The sequence below is a fragment of the Epithele typhae genome, assembly GCF_022376455.1.
Source record: "Epithele typhae strain CBS 203.58 chromosome Unknown BXZ73scaffold_15, whole genome shotgun sequence".
NCBI classification, from domain to species: Eukaryota; Fungi; Basidiomycota; class Agaricomycetes; order Polyporales; family Epitheliaceae; genus Epithele; species Epithele typhae.
In genome coordinates, this window is record NW_025954206.1 from 197,394 (window position 1) to 215,182 (window position 17,789).

The following is a 17,789-nucleotide window of genomic DNA, read 5'->3' on the forward strand; positions in this document are numbered from 1 at the left end:
AAGGACAGGTCGCTCAAGTTCACCTTTGAGCACCTCATGCGTGCGCGCACTGATCACCCGTTATACTTTGCCACTACCGAGCTCACGGGCTCTCGTTTCCTACTTCGTGGACCCGGGGCAGAGGCGGCGCCGGGGAGTGCAGGCTGCACTGGAACTTGAGGAACTCCGATGGCAGCGACTCGGAGCGCGGTGAGGCCTTCAGGGTCGTCCGCTGTCCCAGCCCAGAACGCTGTAAACGGCTGGTTTCTTGCATCCTGCCAGAGTGGTGATCACCTGGATGGTCTTCCCGTCGACGTAAACCCAACGTATGATCTTCTCGCGGGTTTCGAGGCGGAGCTGAGGAAGGCTTAATTAGGGACAAGTTCGAGTCACGCGAAGTTAGAACGTTGACAACGGCGTCAGTCACACTGGCTGTCACGGGTAAGCGCTGAAAATTGGCCGTCGTGCATGCACGGCGCACGTGCCATCTTCCAACAAGTGGCTCGCGAGTCGCCGCCGTTTTCGCGATGAACTTACAAGTTACATACCATCTCCTCGATGGCAGTGACCCAAATGGACGTTGAACCTTCCATGATCTCCGGAGTTTCCTTATGCCGCTCGCTGTACATCCTTTCCGGACTCGCTGCCGCTGCGCACCCAGCACTAGTAGCGGAATCCCTGCAAGTACCCGGATGGCCCTCCGAGGTTCTATACCCCATTCCTCACTCGCGCTCTCACACAGCCTTGCGGACTCTCACTGGCCGCATACTGTGCGATCCCACGAAGGTCATGCGGCAGCGCCCCGACGACAGGTGAAGGGAAGGCCGTCCAAGCATCACGTCTCTCCCCAGCATCGCTTCTCACCCATCTGCATCTCCTCACTAGTTGCCGCCTACCAGCGGGCAAAGCCAAGGGACACGGGTCAAATACCTCAGTGCGGACCTCCCACTCTCGCGACGCACCATGATCGACTACACGCTCGTAGACTGGGGCTTCGTCCTCGCCGCGCTCGGTGCTCTGCTCCTCATAGCCTATCGACGCCCTCGCAAGGGCCTACCACTGCCACCAGGTCCCAAGGGTCTTCCGCTCATCGGCAACGCGCTCGACATTCCGATGACGAACGGGCGGACGGTGTTCCGCGAGATGAGCGCAAAGTATGGTGCGTACTGACTCCTCTCTCGCGATACGTGCCGTCACGCGCCTGCGTCCAGGGGACGTCATGTACCTCAACGCGCTGGGACAACCCATGATCGTGTTGGGCTCGCACGAGGCGGCGGTGGACCTCCTGGAGAAGCGTGGCTCGAACTACTCGGACAGGATGTCGTTCGTCATGTCTGAACTGTGAGCCCCATCCAAGGCCGCGCATCGCACCAGCTGACGAGCGCACCAGCTGCGACATGAACTGGGTGCTCACGATGCAGCACTACGGCCCATACTGGCGCAAGCACCGCCGCGCGCTGCACGAGTTCCTCAACCCGACCGTGCTCGACAACTACCGCGCGGACTCGCGCCGCGACGCCCACCGCTTCATCCTGAACCTGATGGAAGAGCCGCACCGGCTGCTACACCACTCCCGCGGGTGAGCCCTTCCGATTAGCTCCCTCCCGCACGCGCACCCGAACTCTGAGTCCGGACCCAGCGTGTTCGGCGCGATGATCATGCGCATCTCGTACGGCATCGAGCTCACCGAGCGCAACTGGAAGTACGTCGACATCGCCGAGGCCGGCATCCACGCCTTCACCCACGCCCTCGTCCCCGGCAAGTACCTCGTCGAGTCCTTCCCCGTCCTCCGCCGCCTCCCCGCGTGGGCGCCCGGCGCCGGCTTCAAGCGCGAGGCGCGCGCGTGGCGGAAGGACGTCCGCCGCGCGCTGGAGGAGGCCTGGGACGAGACGATGGAGAAGCACGCGCGCGGGGCCGCGCCGCGCTCGCTCGCGACGGTCCTGCACGAGCGCGCCGCGCTGTTGCCGGACCCGGCGGAGAACGCGGCGGAGGAGGAGGTCGCGAAGAACGCGTCCGCGGTCACGTATGCAGGTGCGCACACCCGCGCGATATGCTGCTGTGTGCCGGCAGATGCTGACGACGGCACGCGACAGCGGGCGCGGACACCACGATCTCGACCGTGCAGTGGTTCTTCTTCGCAATGGCCGCGCACCCGGAGGCGCAGGCGCGCGCGCAGGCGGAGCTCGACGCCGTCGTCGGGCCCGGACGGCTCCCCGAGGTCGAGGACCAGGCGGAGCTGCCGTACGTGAACGCGCTGCTCAAGGAGTGCCTGCGCTTCCGCTCCGTCGTCCCGCTCGGCATCCCGCACCGGTCGCTGGAGGACGACGAGTACCGCGGGTACCTGATCCCGAAGGGGTCGATGATCATCGCGAACATCTGGTGCGTGTCCGCGCGTTCTGCGCTCGACCGTCGGAGTTGACTAGGACCCCCGAAAGCGCCTATAGAGGGACCGCCGACAAACGCCCATTTTTGCGACTTTCATGTCCGGACTATTTGAGGTCCCACGTCCGGACTTTCGGCGGTCCTCCAGCACCAGGGCGGTTGCCCGTCCGGACCGTTCGGCAGTCCTCCAGGAGCGCTTTACGAGCGCTAATCCGTGTTTTCGCCGCAAAAAGTCTTCAAACCTCGCGAAAAGCTCATCGCAGCTGCTCAGAGCAAGGTGGCATGGAATTAACAGAGAAATTTGTTGTACTTAGTGGGAATTCTCGACCTGTGTGCAAAAGTGGGCTGTTGAATCCTGATCGACGCCGGTGATGATTACTAAGTGGTGCTTTAAAGCTTTATTGACTCGCTCCAATAAGTGTTTCAACTGAGTAATAGCTTTGAATAAACCCTCCTCCCACTTCCCGCATCGGCGCCTACCTCAGGTCTTACTTGGCTGATGTCCGGGCTTCGGCAGACCCTTCTCGGCCCCTTCAAGGTCATGTCCGGACCTTCGGCAGCCATGCAGTCGGGACAAGCCCTCCGGATGTCCGGATGGCGACCGGTCCGAGAGCCAAAAATCGTCAAATCGTGTCCGGATGGTCGGCGGTCCCTCTATAGGCGCTTTCGGGGGTCCTAGTTGACTGGGTTCTGCTTAACAGGGCGTTCTCGCGCGACCCGGAGGTGTATCCGGACCCGGAGGCGTTCAGGCCCGAGCGGTTCCTGAAGAACGGGCGGCTCAATCCGGAGGTGCGCGACCCCGCGGCGATCGCGTTCGGGTACGGCCGCAGGGTGTGTCCCGGGAAGGCCTTCGCGGAGCGGTCGCTCTTCTCGATCGTCTCCACGGCGCTGCACACCCTGTCCATCAGCGCGCGGATCGGCGAAGATGGGAAGCCCGTGCCCATGGCAGGCGAGATGACCGAGGGCGTGCTCTCGTGAGTGCGCGAGTGTGCAGAAGATGTCCTGCGTGCTCACCCATCCCACAGGTATCCGGAGCCATTCGACTGCGTGATCAAACCGAGGTCAAGCGCGACGGAAAGGCTGGTGCGCGCGAGCTGCGGAGCGCATGCATGATATTGGATGCCTCGCGCGCATTGCATCTCATGCCAGCTTACTGGACCTAGATAGCAGTGACCACGATGAGGATGTCCAGGATGCATGTCCAGTGCTTCACGCTTTAATTGACCCTCCATCAATACTTGTGCGTACAAAAGCTTGTCAAACACAACGTAGCAAATCTGAGGACTTCGCAACTGAACTATGCACCACATACGATGCCCTGCAGCTCCGTGCAACTCGCTCGAATCAAGGCCTCGCGTTCGGCAGAACGCGACTTGATCTCGCACTGGAACGGCTCAGGGTACCTACGCAAATCCGTTAGCACCGTCCAACTGCGTGCACAGGGAGCACTCACGAGAGAAGCCCATGTGTCATCTCGCCCGACGGCATGATCGGCTTCCCATCAGGCCCAGTCACTGGGGATATGTCGAGCGAATGGAGCACAGAGGCAATCGCGATGAACAGCGACGCTTCCGCGAAGTGCTTCCCAGGACAGATGCTTTTCAAGTCGTCGGATTCGGTCAGTTACGTGTGTGGAACAGTAATAGGGTTGCTCACCGCCGGCCGTGCCCAAACGCGATTGTTCCGGGATCGAGGACAGCGGGGTCCATCTTGCCGTCCTTGAGGAACCGTTCGGGATGGAACGCATCCGGATTCACGTAGAGCCTGGGGTCACACGAGATTGCTCTTCGAGGCACGTCAGCATTATGCGTGGGACGAGACGGGAGGCGAACGACTGACGAGATGTTGGGGATAATGAGCGAGCCCTTGGGGATGAGGTAGCCCCTGTACTCGTCGTCTTCTAGCGACCGATGCGGCACACTCAGAGGGACGACCGAGCGCCAACGGACGCACTCCTTAGCTATCGCTTGTATGTACGGGAGAGAACGTTCGTCGTCCTTATCTGGAAGGCGGTGAGGGCCAACAACGGCCGTGAGTTCGTCTTGAGCCTTCTTCTGCACCTCAGGATGCATCGTCATCGCCATGAAGAAAGTTTGCATCGTCGAGAACGTCTGTCGGGAGACTCAACCTCAGCCGGATCTCCATCCCACGAAGAAAGCACGCCTACTGTATCAGAGCCGCCTGCGAACGTCACCGCCGCTGCGTTCTTGATCACCTCTTCTTCTTCAGGCCCGTCGTCCTCTCGCATGCGCTCCATAAGGCCTTTCACCATCGACGGGCGCGCATTTCCCTGCCGCTGAACCAGAATCAATCGGCCTCTGCGCTGAAACGAGAATAGAACCGGAGTGCTCATACCATTGCTTCCCTGGCGGCGTCCCACGGCACGGAAACCATCTTGGAGACGATCGGTCTCCACGCCTCTCCATCGCGCTTCACGCCCGCGCCCGGGAACCAGGACGGCATGCGTGCGAGCCATGGCAGGACCTCCACCATATATCTGCCAGGCTCGAACGCCATCGACCAGATCTCCATCGCTTCCGTGACCATCTTGAGGTAGTCGACCGGATCGTCGTCTACCTCTATGCCGTGCGAGATGCGCAGCGCAGACGACCCGAAGAAGCTGTTTCTCTACGGTCAACAACCCACACTTATGCTTGAGCAAATATCGTACACACCGCCTGAGGTGGTGCAGCAGGTTTTCCGGTTCGTCGTACAGCCGGCGCACGAGCCGGTGCGCCTCGAGCTTCTGCGACGTTGCGTACTGGGCGACGGCGTTCATGTTGAAGTACTGATGCATCGCGCGCCGGTTGCGTCTCCACTCTGGTCCGTACCTGTGTACCGTGAAAGCCCACCCGAAGCCTGCGCTGGAGGCGAGTCGTGGTCGTCAGCGCGGGAGTATGGTGCGTTAGAAGACACACGCACATGTCAATCATTGCCGATGGAGCCCGGTCTGAGTAATTTGATGACCGCTTCTCCAAGAGGTCCACAGCGACCTCGTGCGAACCGACGATGATCACCGGCTGCCCAAGCGCGTCCAGATAGACGATGTCACCTGCAAATCTGGTCAGCGCTCTCCGGGTTCCGGATGTATGGTCGCCATACTGACCGTACTTCTGGTTCATCTCCTTGAACGCAGTGCGCATCTCCTTTGAAGGCATGTCGAGGGCGTTGCCGATGAATGGCAGGGGACGCGGACCCGGCGGGAGAGGGAGCGCGTTCCTGCGCCTCTTGCGCGCGAGGAACGCGAAGACGAGTGCGACGATGAGCAGGGAGGCAGCGGTGGTGTACACGAACGCCATTGGGTCGGGGTCGGAGTGCTGAGAGGGAGACGGCGGTCCTTATCTATGCTGGCGCCGTCCAAACTCCCTTCTTCTCGTCACGATGCCCGAGGCCATTCCCGAGAGTGTATTGTCTACATAAATGGTACAATATGTAAGCAGATGTGTGACGGTCGGCGGCCGGGACGTTACATGAATGGCCTGCCCGAAGGTCGTGAGTGGGATTTGTAGGATATATCTGAGGAAGACCGACGAGAGGTCCACTTACGGAGTCGTAGCGGGCAAGTGAGAGCGTAGAATTCGCGAGATAGATGGCCAATGTGTCTTCGTTCCTGTATGTGCCGGACCTGGTACGAGCTGTAGAACATCTGTATGTATCCTCGAGAGCGTAAGATGCGAATCAAACAAAGAAACAGAAGATAGATGGTGTTGGTTGCTCAAAGAGCGCGCGAGCCCGGAGAAAACGGGGTGACAGCCAATCGCGCGCGCAGTCCGGATGTTTGTCCGAACAACAACTCTCGAGAGGCAACTGTGACAGCTCGCGTGACTGACGCCTTTGCGCTTTTCAATTGGTGGAGCGCGTGTGTCTCACCTTCCCAGCGGTCCTCTACGAGGCTTGTGATGGGCTGGAGCTACTTTATAGTGCCAAATTAAAGCCGAGAGAAAGGCAAGTAAGGTTTCTCTCGCCCATAGAAACCCATAGAAACGCTTTTTCTGACTGCACGTGGATTTTAAACCTTATAAACGGCTCCCAGAAAATCTCCCAGAAAAACAGTAGCCCCGTGGGCCGTCGTGTGTGATTACGACGCGCACGGGCCACCGATCCTTATAGAATATGGGGAGACCACACTGATCTCGGTTTCGAACAGAAAGGCCTTCGAAGTGGTCGAAGCCGTCAGCATCCTAGCCAGCGCTGTTGTAGTCCAGGCTATCGTCGTTAATCGGTCTGCGGTCCCCTGTGTTCAGGTTAGATATTTTTTGTCAGACAGCTGATAGCTGAATCCACGCGAGTTCGCCAACTGCATGCCCGTCGCTTGAGCAGTGCCATATCCGGGCCGGCCGGCCAAGAATGTAGAGTACCGGACCGGCATGTTTCAGCGCTAAGGCCGAACATGGGGCGCCTATGGTGTGCTCGTCGCTTTCTCCGCTTCCATGTTGCTCGGGAAACAGCCAAGCAGGTATGTGTTCTGACTGACGGCTGTATTGAGCTTATGTTGTGAAATTTACACCTTTTCAGTGCTCCAAGCTCATGTGGGTGCTGTTTAAGACCGCCGGTATATGCGAAGTACTACCACTGGCTCACATGAAGACCAGGCCGCCCACACAAAGCCTTATTTGTGCGCACCTCTGAACTCCGACATCCAGCTCGGCTGGGCCTAACACCCCAAATTATTTTTGGGTGCCGTTCAATCGTTCGACTGACCCGTCGCTTGTGTCTGCGACCAATCCGAGAAAGACGACAGCCCACGGTCCTCCTTGACCCCTGGTCACGGTGATCCCTCTGCTCGCGTTCGGTGCGTCCTGCTGTCGGCAAACTCGGCTACGAACTTCGGTTGATTGTCATCAGTTTTTAGGGGCCACGGCAGGATTCAAGGTCACCCCCGCCGCCCAAGAAGCAGCTTGGTTTCGCTTGGGCGCGGGGAAACGCAGACAACAATTGGCCAAAGAATAGTCAGGGCGGCGGCAGGGCCCCAGTATCGCGGGTCTCGACCCGGCCTTTTGCTCCTCGGGCGCGTGGCCTTGTGTTGGGCGCGACCTGGGCGCGATGCGGGCGGTGGGCCCCCGCAACTCGGGATCCGCGGTGAGGTCCACCTCCCGAGCATAAAAGCCCTGTTCCCCGGCTCGCTCACTCCCCAGACCCCCACCGCCCCACCATCCCGACCATGCACGCCCCCCACGGCGCACCCCCACCCATGCGGCACACCTATGACTCCCCAACCGCCGACCAACCCGCCCCTTCACCCATCCGTCGCCACAACGACAGCAACAACTACCTTGTGCCTATCTCCGGGTGGCGATGAGCAAAGGTATGTCTCTTCTGACAACTGATCTTGTCGTCTCCAACCTAATCTTCTGCCAGTGTCAGCCTCATAGATGCGCGTGCGGTCTGCCAACGGTGAGCTTTTTTCTTCCACGCGCGCCGCGACTTGCGCTGACTCGTCACTAGACCGGTAGCGCAACCAACTCCGAGGTCGGATCCAGTCACCCTCCTCGCCCGGCACCGAGGCCTGGCGTCGCTCGCGCTTCGCTATCCTCATCGCCGTATGGGCAGGTGGGAGACATCGTGCAGCGGATCCGCACCGCACCGCACCGCACGGGGGCCCGAGACGTATCCCTCGTCGGCGCGTGCCTCCGTGGCCGCGCTGCACAGTTTGGGATCGTCCTGACACCGATGCGCCCAGAGCCTCGCGGCGGTGGGACGAGGGCAGCTCGTGTGGTCCGGTAAGTGCGCGAAGACGGCTCTTGATCCTTCACTGGCGGCACCGGAGCGTAAGTCGTTGCTTTTCATGCGCGCAGCCCCACTTTCCCTAGAGACAAACGAGGACAAGTGCCTGAGCACCCGGACCGCGCCGGCCCCCCTCCTCAGTCGTCGCCGACGACTCTCACGAGCTGCGTGGGACGCACTTCAAACCTACCTGTGATCTGTGCGTCTTTCTCTCACTCTCAGCCAACGTCGATGCTGACTTCCGTACGGCAGCTGTATCTTCAGCGACGCAAACATATCAATGTAAGTCGCTCGCCTTGACCCGCTTTTCAAATGTGATCTGACGTTGACCCAAAGATGCCAAGGCCATACGCATGCGTAGGCTCAGTAACGGCGCGGTCGATCGCTTCCCGCTGTCCAATCCAGCGGCGAAAGTGGGCTACGGTCCCGCGCCAGGCGGCACGCACACTCCCGATGAATGCCGCTCCGACGCGAAGCTTATCGGAAAGTTTTGGCTCCGGGACAGTCGTGAGTGCCTCCCTCACGTTTTGGGTTCTCTCGATTGCTACCGCTCTCCCTCTCCTCCCCATGTTCACGCGCACAAGGACGGTGATCGTCAGGCGGCGCGCACGACCCGATGAATGCCGCTCCGTGAACCTCGCGGAATGTTTTCATGGCTCCGGGACACTCGTACGCGCCGGTCCCAGCTCGGCCCGTCCCTGTTTTTTCTTCCTATGATTATGTCTACGTATGTATCGGGCGACGGAGGTCCTTACGACCTCCGGTTAAAAATGCTTCCCGAGGTATCGGCGCAGGCCTCTCCGTGGCCCTCGGGACTAGTACCCGTCGCTCGCGCGGCGGGGAAGCCAACATGCGCCATCGATGTATTATGTAGTCGCTGCAATCAATGGTTTTCGTTGAAATTTCGTTATTAGAATTGTCGCTCGATCGCTCATGGCTATGTACAGTGTTCGAGAAACCAAGGATTGTACAGCACATGAATACCAAACAGGGACCACATCCCCCGACCCACTTCAAAATGCGATGATCTCGGTAGAATGCTAGCGAAGACCGGACGCCTCGTCGGCGAACGCCCGACGTATCCGCCCGGGCGCACCGCGACCACAGGAAGACCCGTATTTGCGTGGCTTCAGCCAGCCTTGTGGCCCTGACTCCATCCACCTTGAACTCTATGTTCGGGACCGCAGACAAGCGGCGGAGACAGTTTGTGCAGCAAGGTCTTGATCGATGTTTGCCTCGACGTACCTTGCGTCACTGCGTACGAGCGGTAAAGTGCAGGTGGCCGTGCGCCCAAGTCCCTTGCCCTTCCACTTCCTGACAGAACCGGGCGTACCGCTTCTGCTGATGTGCGCCGGGTCGGAGAAGAACAATGACGGATGGTGTGTGCTTCATCAACTCTTGCAACGAACCGTTCCCCGAGCGACGCGCAAGATGGAGCTCTAGACGGACGCACCCGATACTGCGAGGACCAACTGTTTGTCGTCATCGTTCTGTAGATCCTTCTGGCGGGTTTTCTTTCCGGAGCGTCTCAAATAGTATGCACAGGTCCTTCCGTCAAGACAAGAATGAATCTTGGCAGGTCCTGGATGGCATGGAGACGACAGTGAGAGTCGAGAATTCTCTGGGTGTTGACGCAGCAGTTGGGGGATGAGCCTTGGAAGGAGGTTGGTAGGAGGAGCACCTGAGGAGAGTGTCGACTGCGGCCGAGGCCGGCGCCGGCGAGGTCCGGCCGAGTCCTGAGCGTCTACGGCAACGCTCTCTTGTCTTCCCACCATCATGACATCGCTCTTCGCGCTCAGTTCTCGAGGTCCCAACAAACGGCGAACTCGTTTTCCACCCGCCCGCAGACGAGGCTTGACGCTAGGCGGCAGCGGCCGGCCCGAGCTGGTCGCCACTCTTGGTGCAGTGACTGGCAGACTGCAAGTCCAAGCAAGTTGCAGAGCAGTACAGGTACGAGTCTTGCAATCGTGATGTTTGGATTGTAGGCCTAGCTAACATATCACAGCGTTGTTAAATCGCAGGGCACGGCTGCGCGGGAGACTGCCTCCATTGAGAGCAGAGCTCTATGAAATTTCCCTCGCACGCTTGAATGCCTGGACAACGGACTCTGGGGCATCGGGCCCGGTGATGCTCTCCATGTTGGTTGCCGTAATCGTCGTCCACTTCGCGCTCACCTCAAACAGCTTCTCCTCCGCCTTCTTGATCGCCACCTCCCGCTCCTCCCTGCTCGCCCCCGCGTTCACCGCCTCCGCAATCGCCAGCCCCATCTCCAGCCCATCCAGCATCGACACATTCGCCCCCATCCCCGCAAACGGCGTCATCAGGTGAGCCGCGTCCCCGATGATCGTCACCCCGTCGACGTGCTCCCACCGCAGCCCCGGCGGGAGCATGTACAGCGGCCGGTGGTAGATTCCGTCGTCCGCGCCGTGCTCGATGAACTTCCGGAGCACCGGCGCCCACCCCTCGAACTTGGCCAGGAGCACCGCGCGCGCCTCCGCGGGGTCCGATGGGAGCGGCCAGTCCTCCGGGCCGCGGAACCAGGCGTATGTGCGCACGCGACCATCGCTGTTGCGCTGCGCGTTGATCATCATCCCGCCCTCCATCGCGAACGTCGTCCCGTTCCCGACCAGCGCGCGCGCGTCCGCCATATCAGCACGGTCGACGACGTCTGGCGGAATGACGACCTCCGCGCCAGTGATCCCGGAGAAGTAGCGCTGCGCGGGGGTGACGAGCGGGCGGATCCGCGACGCGGCGCCGTCCGCGCCGACGAGGACGTCGACGACGGTGGTGTGCCCGTTCGCGAAGGCGAGGGTGTGCGTGCCGTCGCCGTGCGGGGTGACGGAGCTGAGGGCGTAGCCCCACTTGACGGAGTCGGCGGGGACGGCGTCGAGGATGATCTGCCGCAGCGCGCGGCGGTCGATCTCGGGGCTGAGGGCTTCGGGACGGACGTCACGGTCGCCGATGATCTCGAGGAGGACGCGGGCGTCCTTGCCGCAGATACGGGCTTCGTCGCCTTCGGGGCGCGACACGGCCTTGAAGGCGGCCTCGAGCCCGTTCTCGTAGAGTGCGCGTTGGCCGGACTCCCAGCGGAGGTCGAGGGTGCCGCCGAGGTGTGCGCGCGCGGACGGGCTCGGCTCGCGTTCGTAGAGTGTGGAGGGGACGCCGCGCTTGACGAGGGTGAGGTGGAGGATGAGGCCGGAGGGTCCGGCGCCGATGACGGCGATGCGCGGTGGAGAGGTTGTGGGAGCCATGATGCGGGGTGCGTCTGCTGTTGTCGAATGCTGCTCGCCACATCATATATACTATCACTCCCGAGGTGTTCGGAAACCCCGCTCCAGTACCTCCACCGATAGTGATGAAAATTGATATTTAGTTGGGTTAGCTTCTCACACACCATTGTGTAAACCTTCGCGTCTCCCAAGTGCAAGCTGCGCCCGATCTCGAGTATGCACTCATCTCACTGGGAGGTCTTGGCTGCAACACCTATCCCAGCGCTCCACTTGAAATTTGAGGTGCGTCGTTCTTGCGCACTTTCAGACTCTTCCCTAAAATCTTCGAGAGGATGTGCCTTCGTGGGCGGAGTCGACAGTGCAGAATTAAGCTGTGACAAGGATCCAGCGCTTGTGAGTCACCTCTCAGCAGACGTGGCTCGGCAAAGGCTCGCTTATGACCGGATCTGACGTCGGCTGCAGCTGGGTGCCGTGCACGGACCGCGCATGTGACGACGTGCGGAGAATTATCCGAACGCTAAGGAGGGTCAGTTCACTCTCCCAACGACTATAACGCATATATCGCCCCCGAGCTTTGAAGAAGCACGAATAGAAAAAGTTAAGGTCGGTCTATCAAATTTGAAGACAATCGGTGGAGGGGGCCGACGAGGACGCGCTAAACTATCCCGGCAGGTGCTTGCCTGTCCGAACACACCGGAACCGGCCATTGGAAGTGATGATGGAGACAGAGACACAGGAGGTATCGGCATATCCTTTAGCGGGAGAAGCCCAGGCAGTCGCTTCGATGTCAACCACCTAGTCAGCATTCCCATGGGTTCCCAAGTAGGAGCTTCATAGAGTCCTGAGTAACTTGAGTCTTGACGACTCAGCGCGCAGAACGATGCGCTGTTGTCGGGCCTTGGTCTCCAAGATTGCTGACGTGGACGTGAATCACGAGTCTCGGCATTGGATTAACAAGGTTTGGAGGCCTGTCACCCATTCTTCGCCAGCGGTCTTCTCGTGAGACAAGCTCGTTCGCAATCCGTATCGCTCACCCCACTAGGGCAACATGACGCGTCCCGCGTGCCGTCGGCCTACAACCGATGCGAATTTCCATTCTATGGAGTGCCTCTTTTCGCCCGCGTCAGCTTCTGACACATACAGATGGTAGGTTCATAGCGCATAGTGGCGTTCACTGGGTCGACATATGCGCCATGAGCAACATTGAGCATAAATGTACTATTCATTATGAGATGACTACCTGGCAGGGTGTGTCTGTGGACCCGGCCATGCATTGTGAACATTTCATCTGTATGCAAACGAGTGAGAATAAACTGATCATATTGAAACCAAAGGTTCGTTAATCGACTCCACCTGCTCGAACAGTCGAAGATATTCCCACCGCCGCCTGATGTTTTCGGTCAGCGACTTCTGGCTGTCGTTGTTCTTTTGTACTTACTCATAGTATGAATAACGTACGTGGGATGTATAGTGTTCAACCGTTCAAGCTCTAGCCATGTTGCAACTGTTGCGGCGTTAATCCCAATCACCAGGCCGGGCGCACATTAATCATGCGGCGTGTCTACTACTGTTAGAGAACTTCGAAGCTAAGTGCATTGATCAAGCAACTACGAGCTAATTCTGCTGACCTTAGATTTAACCCGCTTCCAATCTAGATATACTATTAGAACGGAAACTGTCCGCGCCCGTCGTGCTCGGGTACTAAAGATTGAGCGAGGATCACACGACATCCTTACATGACCGTCTGCTAGCTCACCACGTCAGAGTAATCATGCTACTGTACCCGTGTAGAGGCGTGCTCCTTAAAATCCATCTCGTCACATATCTCACGCCGCTGCTATCTGGACCAACCTCTCCATTGCTGCGGAACGCACCGTGATCCGGCAGTCGAACGGCTCCGGGTCCCTTGATAGAAAACATGATGTCAGTCACCACCACACCCCGGAGCCGTGGAGCACGCACGAGAGGAAGTTGGTCGCGAACTTCGGCTTGGGTACCACAGGCCGTCCGCTCTCATCGAGCGGTGGCTCGACGTTGAACGCGTGCAGGACCGACGCGATCGTCACAAAGACCGCTGCCTCCCCCAGGTTGCGGCCGGGACATATCCTGGGAATCGTCAGAAGAGCCTCGGCACACATGATGCCGGTTCGAGGCACGTACCGACGCCCATATCCGAAAGCGAACGTTCGGGGGTCCATCACGTTCTTGTTGGGCTTGCCGTCAGCCGAGAAGTACCGCTCCGGGGAGAACCGCTCTGGGTCAGGGTAGTGCTTCGGGTCGCGAGAGAACGCCCTAGTACACAAAAGCACCGTCCGCGCGGTCGTCAGACACTGCGCGCTCTGTAACCGCCGGGGCCAGAGTCATACGCACCACGAGTGGGCGAGCACAGTCGTCCCAGCAGGGATGTGGTACCCCCGATACTCGTCGTCCTCGGCCGACGTGCGCGGAAGCGCGAGGGGCAGGATCGGGTGCCACCGCAGACACTCCTTGAGAACGGCGTCGACGTATGGCAGCGCCGCGCGGTCCGCGAGCGTCGGGAGGCGGTCGGGTCCCACGACCGCGTCGAGCTCCTCTTGCGCGCGCTTCTGCACCGCCGGGTACGTGGCCATTGCGAGGAAGAACATCCGGATGGTCGTCAGCGTCTGCGAAGGGAGGGCGCCGCCGCGCGCCGCAAGGTCAGCACGAGCGCACAGAATGCAGCCGTGTGAGTCACAGCAAGGGCATGGAAGACCTACCGTTTCTGCTCCCGCTACGTGCAGCGACGATGAAATCAAGCATCCTTCAGCACGCGGCAGAGACGGGTGGCAGGCGTGGGGAGTGCGCGTACCGAGATAGACCGTGCCCGCGACGTTCTGTGCGAGCACCTCGTCGTCCGGGGAGATACGCCCGTGTTCGTCTTGCGCGGACCTGACCGTGACTCCTGCGACAGACGCCGCCGCCGCTTCATCTCCGCGATGCTGTAACGGCATCTGAGCGAACTGCAAGCGAACGAAGTGTGGAGATGACGCTGACCATGTGTTCCATCGCCGCAGCGAACGGCCGCCCCGCACGGCTCTGTACGTCGCGCGCCATTCGTCCGCCTCGCGCCTGAATTTCGCGCCCGGAAACCACGCGGGGATGTGCTTGAGCACCGGGAAGGTCTCGACGAGATACTTGCCGGGGACAAAGGCCTTCATGAAGATGTCGTTCCCCTCCTGCACGAGCTTCAGGTAATCGTCGTCGTGCGTCGTCACCTTGATGCCATATGAGAGCTCCATGATCACCTTCCCGAGCGTTCTGTCGGATCTCCGTCGCACAGGCACGAACATCAGGCGGGAGAGAACTCACAGGTGCGCATCTTCGCTGTAGCGGCCAGGGTCCTTCAGCAGGGAGACAAGGTAGGTTGCGGCATGCTTTTCCAGTAAGCGTCCGTGCTGAGCGATAGCAGCGGGCTGTCCAATGAAGCGGTGGAGCTCACGGCGCTGCTTGCGCCAGTAGTCGTTGTAGTTGATCAGCGCCAAGTTCCACCCCATCTCCATACTTCCATCCGGAATGAGTATCATTGATTGTTCCTCGAGCACGAACGCACTCACAGATCCGCCATGGCTGACCCTGGTTTGTTGGAATAGTTCGTAGCCCGCTTTTCCAACAGCTCGTTCGCGGCTTCCATGGACCCCAGGAGTATCATTGAATTTCCCATGGTGTTGAGGTATACGATATCGCCTACATTTCCGGATCAACGCGTCTTCGCAATCGACGGAAAAGGACATACCATATTTCTGAGAGAGAGCGTGGTATTCGGCGGAAGACATGGTCTTGGGTATGTCGAGCATGTTGCCAATCAGTGGTAACGGCTTGGGACCAGGAGGGAGAGGAAGGCGAGAGCGGGGAGGACGCCCCTTGTAGTAGATGATGGAGATGAGGACGATGCATGCCAGAAGCGCACACGCCTGGGCGGGAAAGACAGTGTGTAAGACCCGGAGCAACCACGGCATGGATGGGGTAGAAGAGGGGTAATTCGAGGTTGGAGTCGAGGCGGATGGCGAGGGAGCACAGTTCGGTCTCGGGGGAGGTGTACTTGCAGCTTTATAGGTCTCGATGTACACTTGCCGCCGAGTCCTACGGTGAAGGTCTGTGCCTTGGGCCATGCAAGCGACCTGGTTGGACGAGCCACAGGTCCGTACAAATCTCGGACTACGTACGGGCGTGGGTTTGAACCTTCTTCATCAGCCCGCGTCGTTTCGAACTTAGGGGCGAGGGAGCCCCTTGCCGTTGTGGTTCAGTTTCCTATAATGTAGTGGAGAGGCTACGACGAATATGTCCAATTGGCAGCTTGACTTGAGGTGGTGGGTAAAATGCGACATCATGTATGGTGAAACTTCCTGGTGACTTCTATGAACATCATTTAATGGGAGCAGCTGAGTTCTGTCGTACCTGGCTGGAGATGCATGATTTGAAATGATGCTGACGCTCCCTCGAGGCTCCCATGCGCCCTGGAGCGTCAAGGCCAAGGTTCGAGTGTCCAAACGATGGATTCCATTCGGGCCGGAGCATGAGGTCTATCACGGTGGTAATGATGTCTTGAGTAGTGCCGGATGAGTCGTGAACTTTGGTGCACAGCACGTTTGTTTCAGATACTGCCCGCAACGTGAGTGCTTGATATGTGAGACTACGATGGCCGTGTCGCACCATCGATAGTTCCATGAAAGTTAGATTTCACGGGAGAGACGTATTTGTCAAAAATTGGTCACGAAAACACGACAACCGCGAGATGTCATACCTCAACGGTTTCTGTTTAGTTTCCAGTGTCTCCACGTCGGGTAACTTCGAAGACTCCGAGAAATGAAAAGAGACAGCAAGAGATGTGGGGCTTTTTCGGAATTGTGGTGCCAACGGATAAGAACCAGGGTCGAGTGCTTTTGGCCGGGGGAGCGGTTGAACAACAAGTCGTAGCCAGGGCTCGTCGACTGGCAGCTAAGCGGAAGGGATGTCGGAAGTTGCCGGGGCTTTTGATGCACGTGGCTCCCACCGGCGTTTGTGTCTTCCGGCCCGGCCTCTCCCATTACGGGAACGTCGATTACAGCGCGCGCGCTCCTTGAGCAACCAACACCATCTGTCTTCTGTTTCTTTGTCCAGTTCCCGTCTTACGCCCTCGATGATACATACAGATGTTCTGCGGTTTTTACCGGGTTTGGCGCATGCGAGGAGGAAGACACATTGGCCATCTATCTTCTGCGCTTTCACCCACCCCGCGACGACCCCGCGGAGTCCGGGCCTCTCGGCGGTCGTCCTATTCTACGACTCCCGCTCACGACCTGCGGGTAGGCTATTCATGTGACTTCCCGGCCGCAGACCGTCACACAGGTGCTTACAACGTGATGTCACAATCGCTCTCGTGAATGGCCTCGGGCATCGTGACAAGAAGAAGAGAGTTTGGACGGCGCCGGCATAGACAAGGACCGCTCTCAGCACTCCGACCCAGACCAAATGGTGTACGTCTCCACCGCTGCTGCCTCCCTACTCATTTTCGCACTCGTGTTCGCGTTCCTCGCGCGCAAGCACGCAGGAGCGCGTTCCGTCTTCCAACAGGACCGCGTCCCCTGCCGTTCACTGTAAATGCCCTCGAAACTCCCTCGAAGGAGATGCGTACTGCGTTCACCAGTACTTATGGCGACCAGACCTCCAGAACTTGGACAGCGCTGACCATCTGCTTCCAGGTGACATCGTCAATTGGCACAAGGTTGTAGTGGACCTCTTGGAGAAGCGGTCACTGAACCGCTTGGGCCGAGATCCATCGGCCATGATCTACATGTACGTGTATTCGCGCCATCGCCCCATACCCCGCGCTGACGACCACGATTCGTCTCCAGTGCAGGGTGGGCTTTCACGGTGCACATGTACGGGCCAGAGTGGAGACGTAACCGGCGCGCGATGCATCAGTATCATGAACGCCGTCGCACAGTACGCAACGTCGCAGAAGCTCGAGGCGCACCGGCTCGTGCGCCGGCTGTACGACGAACCGGAAAACCTGCTGCACCACCTCAGGCGGTGTGTACGATATCTGCTCAAACATGAGTGTGGGTTACTAACCGTAGAGAAACAGCTTCTTTTGGTCGTCTGTGCTGGGCATCTCGCACGGCATAGAGGTAGACGACGATCCGGTCGACTACCTCAAGATGGTCGCGGAAGCTATGGAGATCTGGTCGATGGCGTTCGGGTGACCAGTATTCACTGTTCGTGCGCTCGTGCCGCATATGGCGCGCGGATTTTCAAGTCGGGCTCGCGGGGTGGAAGTACGAGAGTATGATGACAGGGCGCAGCGTCCGGTTCCTGCCGCGCAAACAGCGGGACGGTTTCGACGAGCAGGCGATAAAAAGGGCGCGCGAAGATAGACGCCAAAAGGCGCCAAAGGCTCTCACACGAGCCCAGCAGGCGCTTTGCTGTCTTCTCGTTGTCCGCACCTCGCTCTGGAATATAGCCTGTATGACCGTCTCC

General features: G+C 59.2%; 6 protein-coding genes across 6 annotated transcripts; 3 read left to right on the top strand and 3 right to left on the bottom strand.

Annotated features, from left to right (window-relative positions):
- Window positions 1-942: 942 nt before the first annotated feature.
- Window positions 943-3,474, top strand: BXZ73DRAFT_44798 (CyP450 monooxygenase; the record flags this gene model as incomplete). The annotated part of the gene is made up of 7 exons (XM_048019399.1): window positions 943-1,138; window positions 1,191-1,320; window positions 1,370-1,558; window positions 1,619-2,010; window positions 2,073-2,364; window positions 3,063-3,335; window positions 3,387-3,474. The coding sequence occupies 7 exons, from the start codon at window positions 943-945 to the stop codon at window positions 3,472-3,474; spliced, it is 1,560 nt and encodes a 519-aa protein (XP_047879261.1).
- Window positions 3,475-3,658: 184 nt separating this feature from the next.
- On the bottom strand, window positions 3,659-5,660 carry BXZ73DRAFT_44715 (cytochrome P450; the record flags this gene model as incomplete). Its single annotated transcript, XM_048019383.1, has 9 exons — window positions 3,659-3,764; window positions 3,815-3,958; window positions 4,018-4,146; window positions 4,201-4,472; window positions 4,529-4,657; window positions 4,717-4,981; window positions 5,037-5,225; window positions 5,284-5,413; window positions 5,468-5,660. The coding sequence occupies 9 exons, from the start codon at window positions 5,658-5,660 to the stop codon at window positions 3,659-3,661; spliced, it is 1,557 nt and encodes a 518-aa protein (XP_047879262.1).
- A 1,905-nt stretch (window positions 5,661-7,565) lies between these two features.
- BXZ73DRAFT_76456 (uncharacterized protein) lies at window positions 7,566-8,719 on the top strand (the record flags this gene model as incomplete). Its single annotated transcript, XM_048022427.1, has 7 exons — window positions 7,566-7,666; window positions 7,734-7,755; window positions 7,807-8,081; window positions 8,157-8,284; window positions 8,338-8,367; window positions 8,422-8,592; window positions 8,685-8,719. The coding sequence occupies 7 exons, from the start codon at window positions 7,566-7,568 to the stop codon at window positions 8,717-8,719; spliced, it is 762 nt and encodes a 253-aa protein (XP_047879263.1).
- A 1,429-nt stretch (window positions 8,720-10,148) lies between these two features.
- Window positions 10,149-11,336, bottom strand: BXZ73DRAFT_89245 (monooxygenase FAD-binding protein; the record flags this gene model as incomplete). Its single annotated transcript, XM_048025208.1, has 1 exon — window positions 10,149-11,336. The coding sequence occupies one exon, from the start codon at window positions 11,334-11,336 to the stop codon at window positions 10,149-10,151; it is 1,188 nt and encodes a 395-aa protein (XP_047879264.1).
- A 1,805-nt stretch (window positions 11,337-13,141) lies between these two features.
- On the bottom strand, window positions 13,142-15,289 carry BXZ73DRAFT_44602 (CyP450 monooxygenase; the record flags this gene model as incomplete). Its single annotated transcript, XM_048019367.1, has 10 exons — window positions 13,142-13,220; window positions 13,278-13,421; window positions 13,476-13,607; window positions 13,686-13,957; window positions 14,051-14,064; window positions 14,143-14,293; window positions 14,366-14,591; window positions 14,643-14,834; window positions 14,888-15,017; window positions 15,067-15,289. 10 exons carry the CDS (start codon window positions 15,287-15,289, stop codon window positions 13,142-13,144), a joined length of 1,563 nt encoding a protein of 520 aa, XP_047879265.1.
- Window positions 15,290-16,936: 1,647 nt separating this feature from the next.
- BXZ73DRAFT_100036 (uncharacterized protein) lies at window positions 16,937-17,515 on the top strand (the record flags this gene model as incomplete). Its single annotated transcript, XM_048014453.1, has 5 exons — window positions 16,937-16,955; window positions 17,012-17,105; window positions 17,165-17,183; window positions 17,257-17,342; window positions 17,398-17,515. 5 exons carry the CDS (start codon window positions 16,937-16,939, stop codon window positions 17,513-17,515), a joined length of 336 nt encoding a protein of 111 aa, XP_047879266.1.
- Window positions 17,516-17,789: the final 274 nt, after the last annotated feature.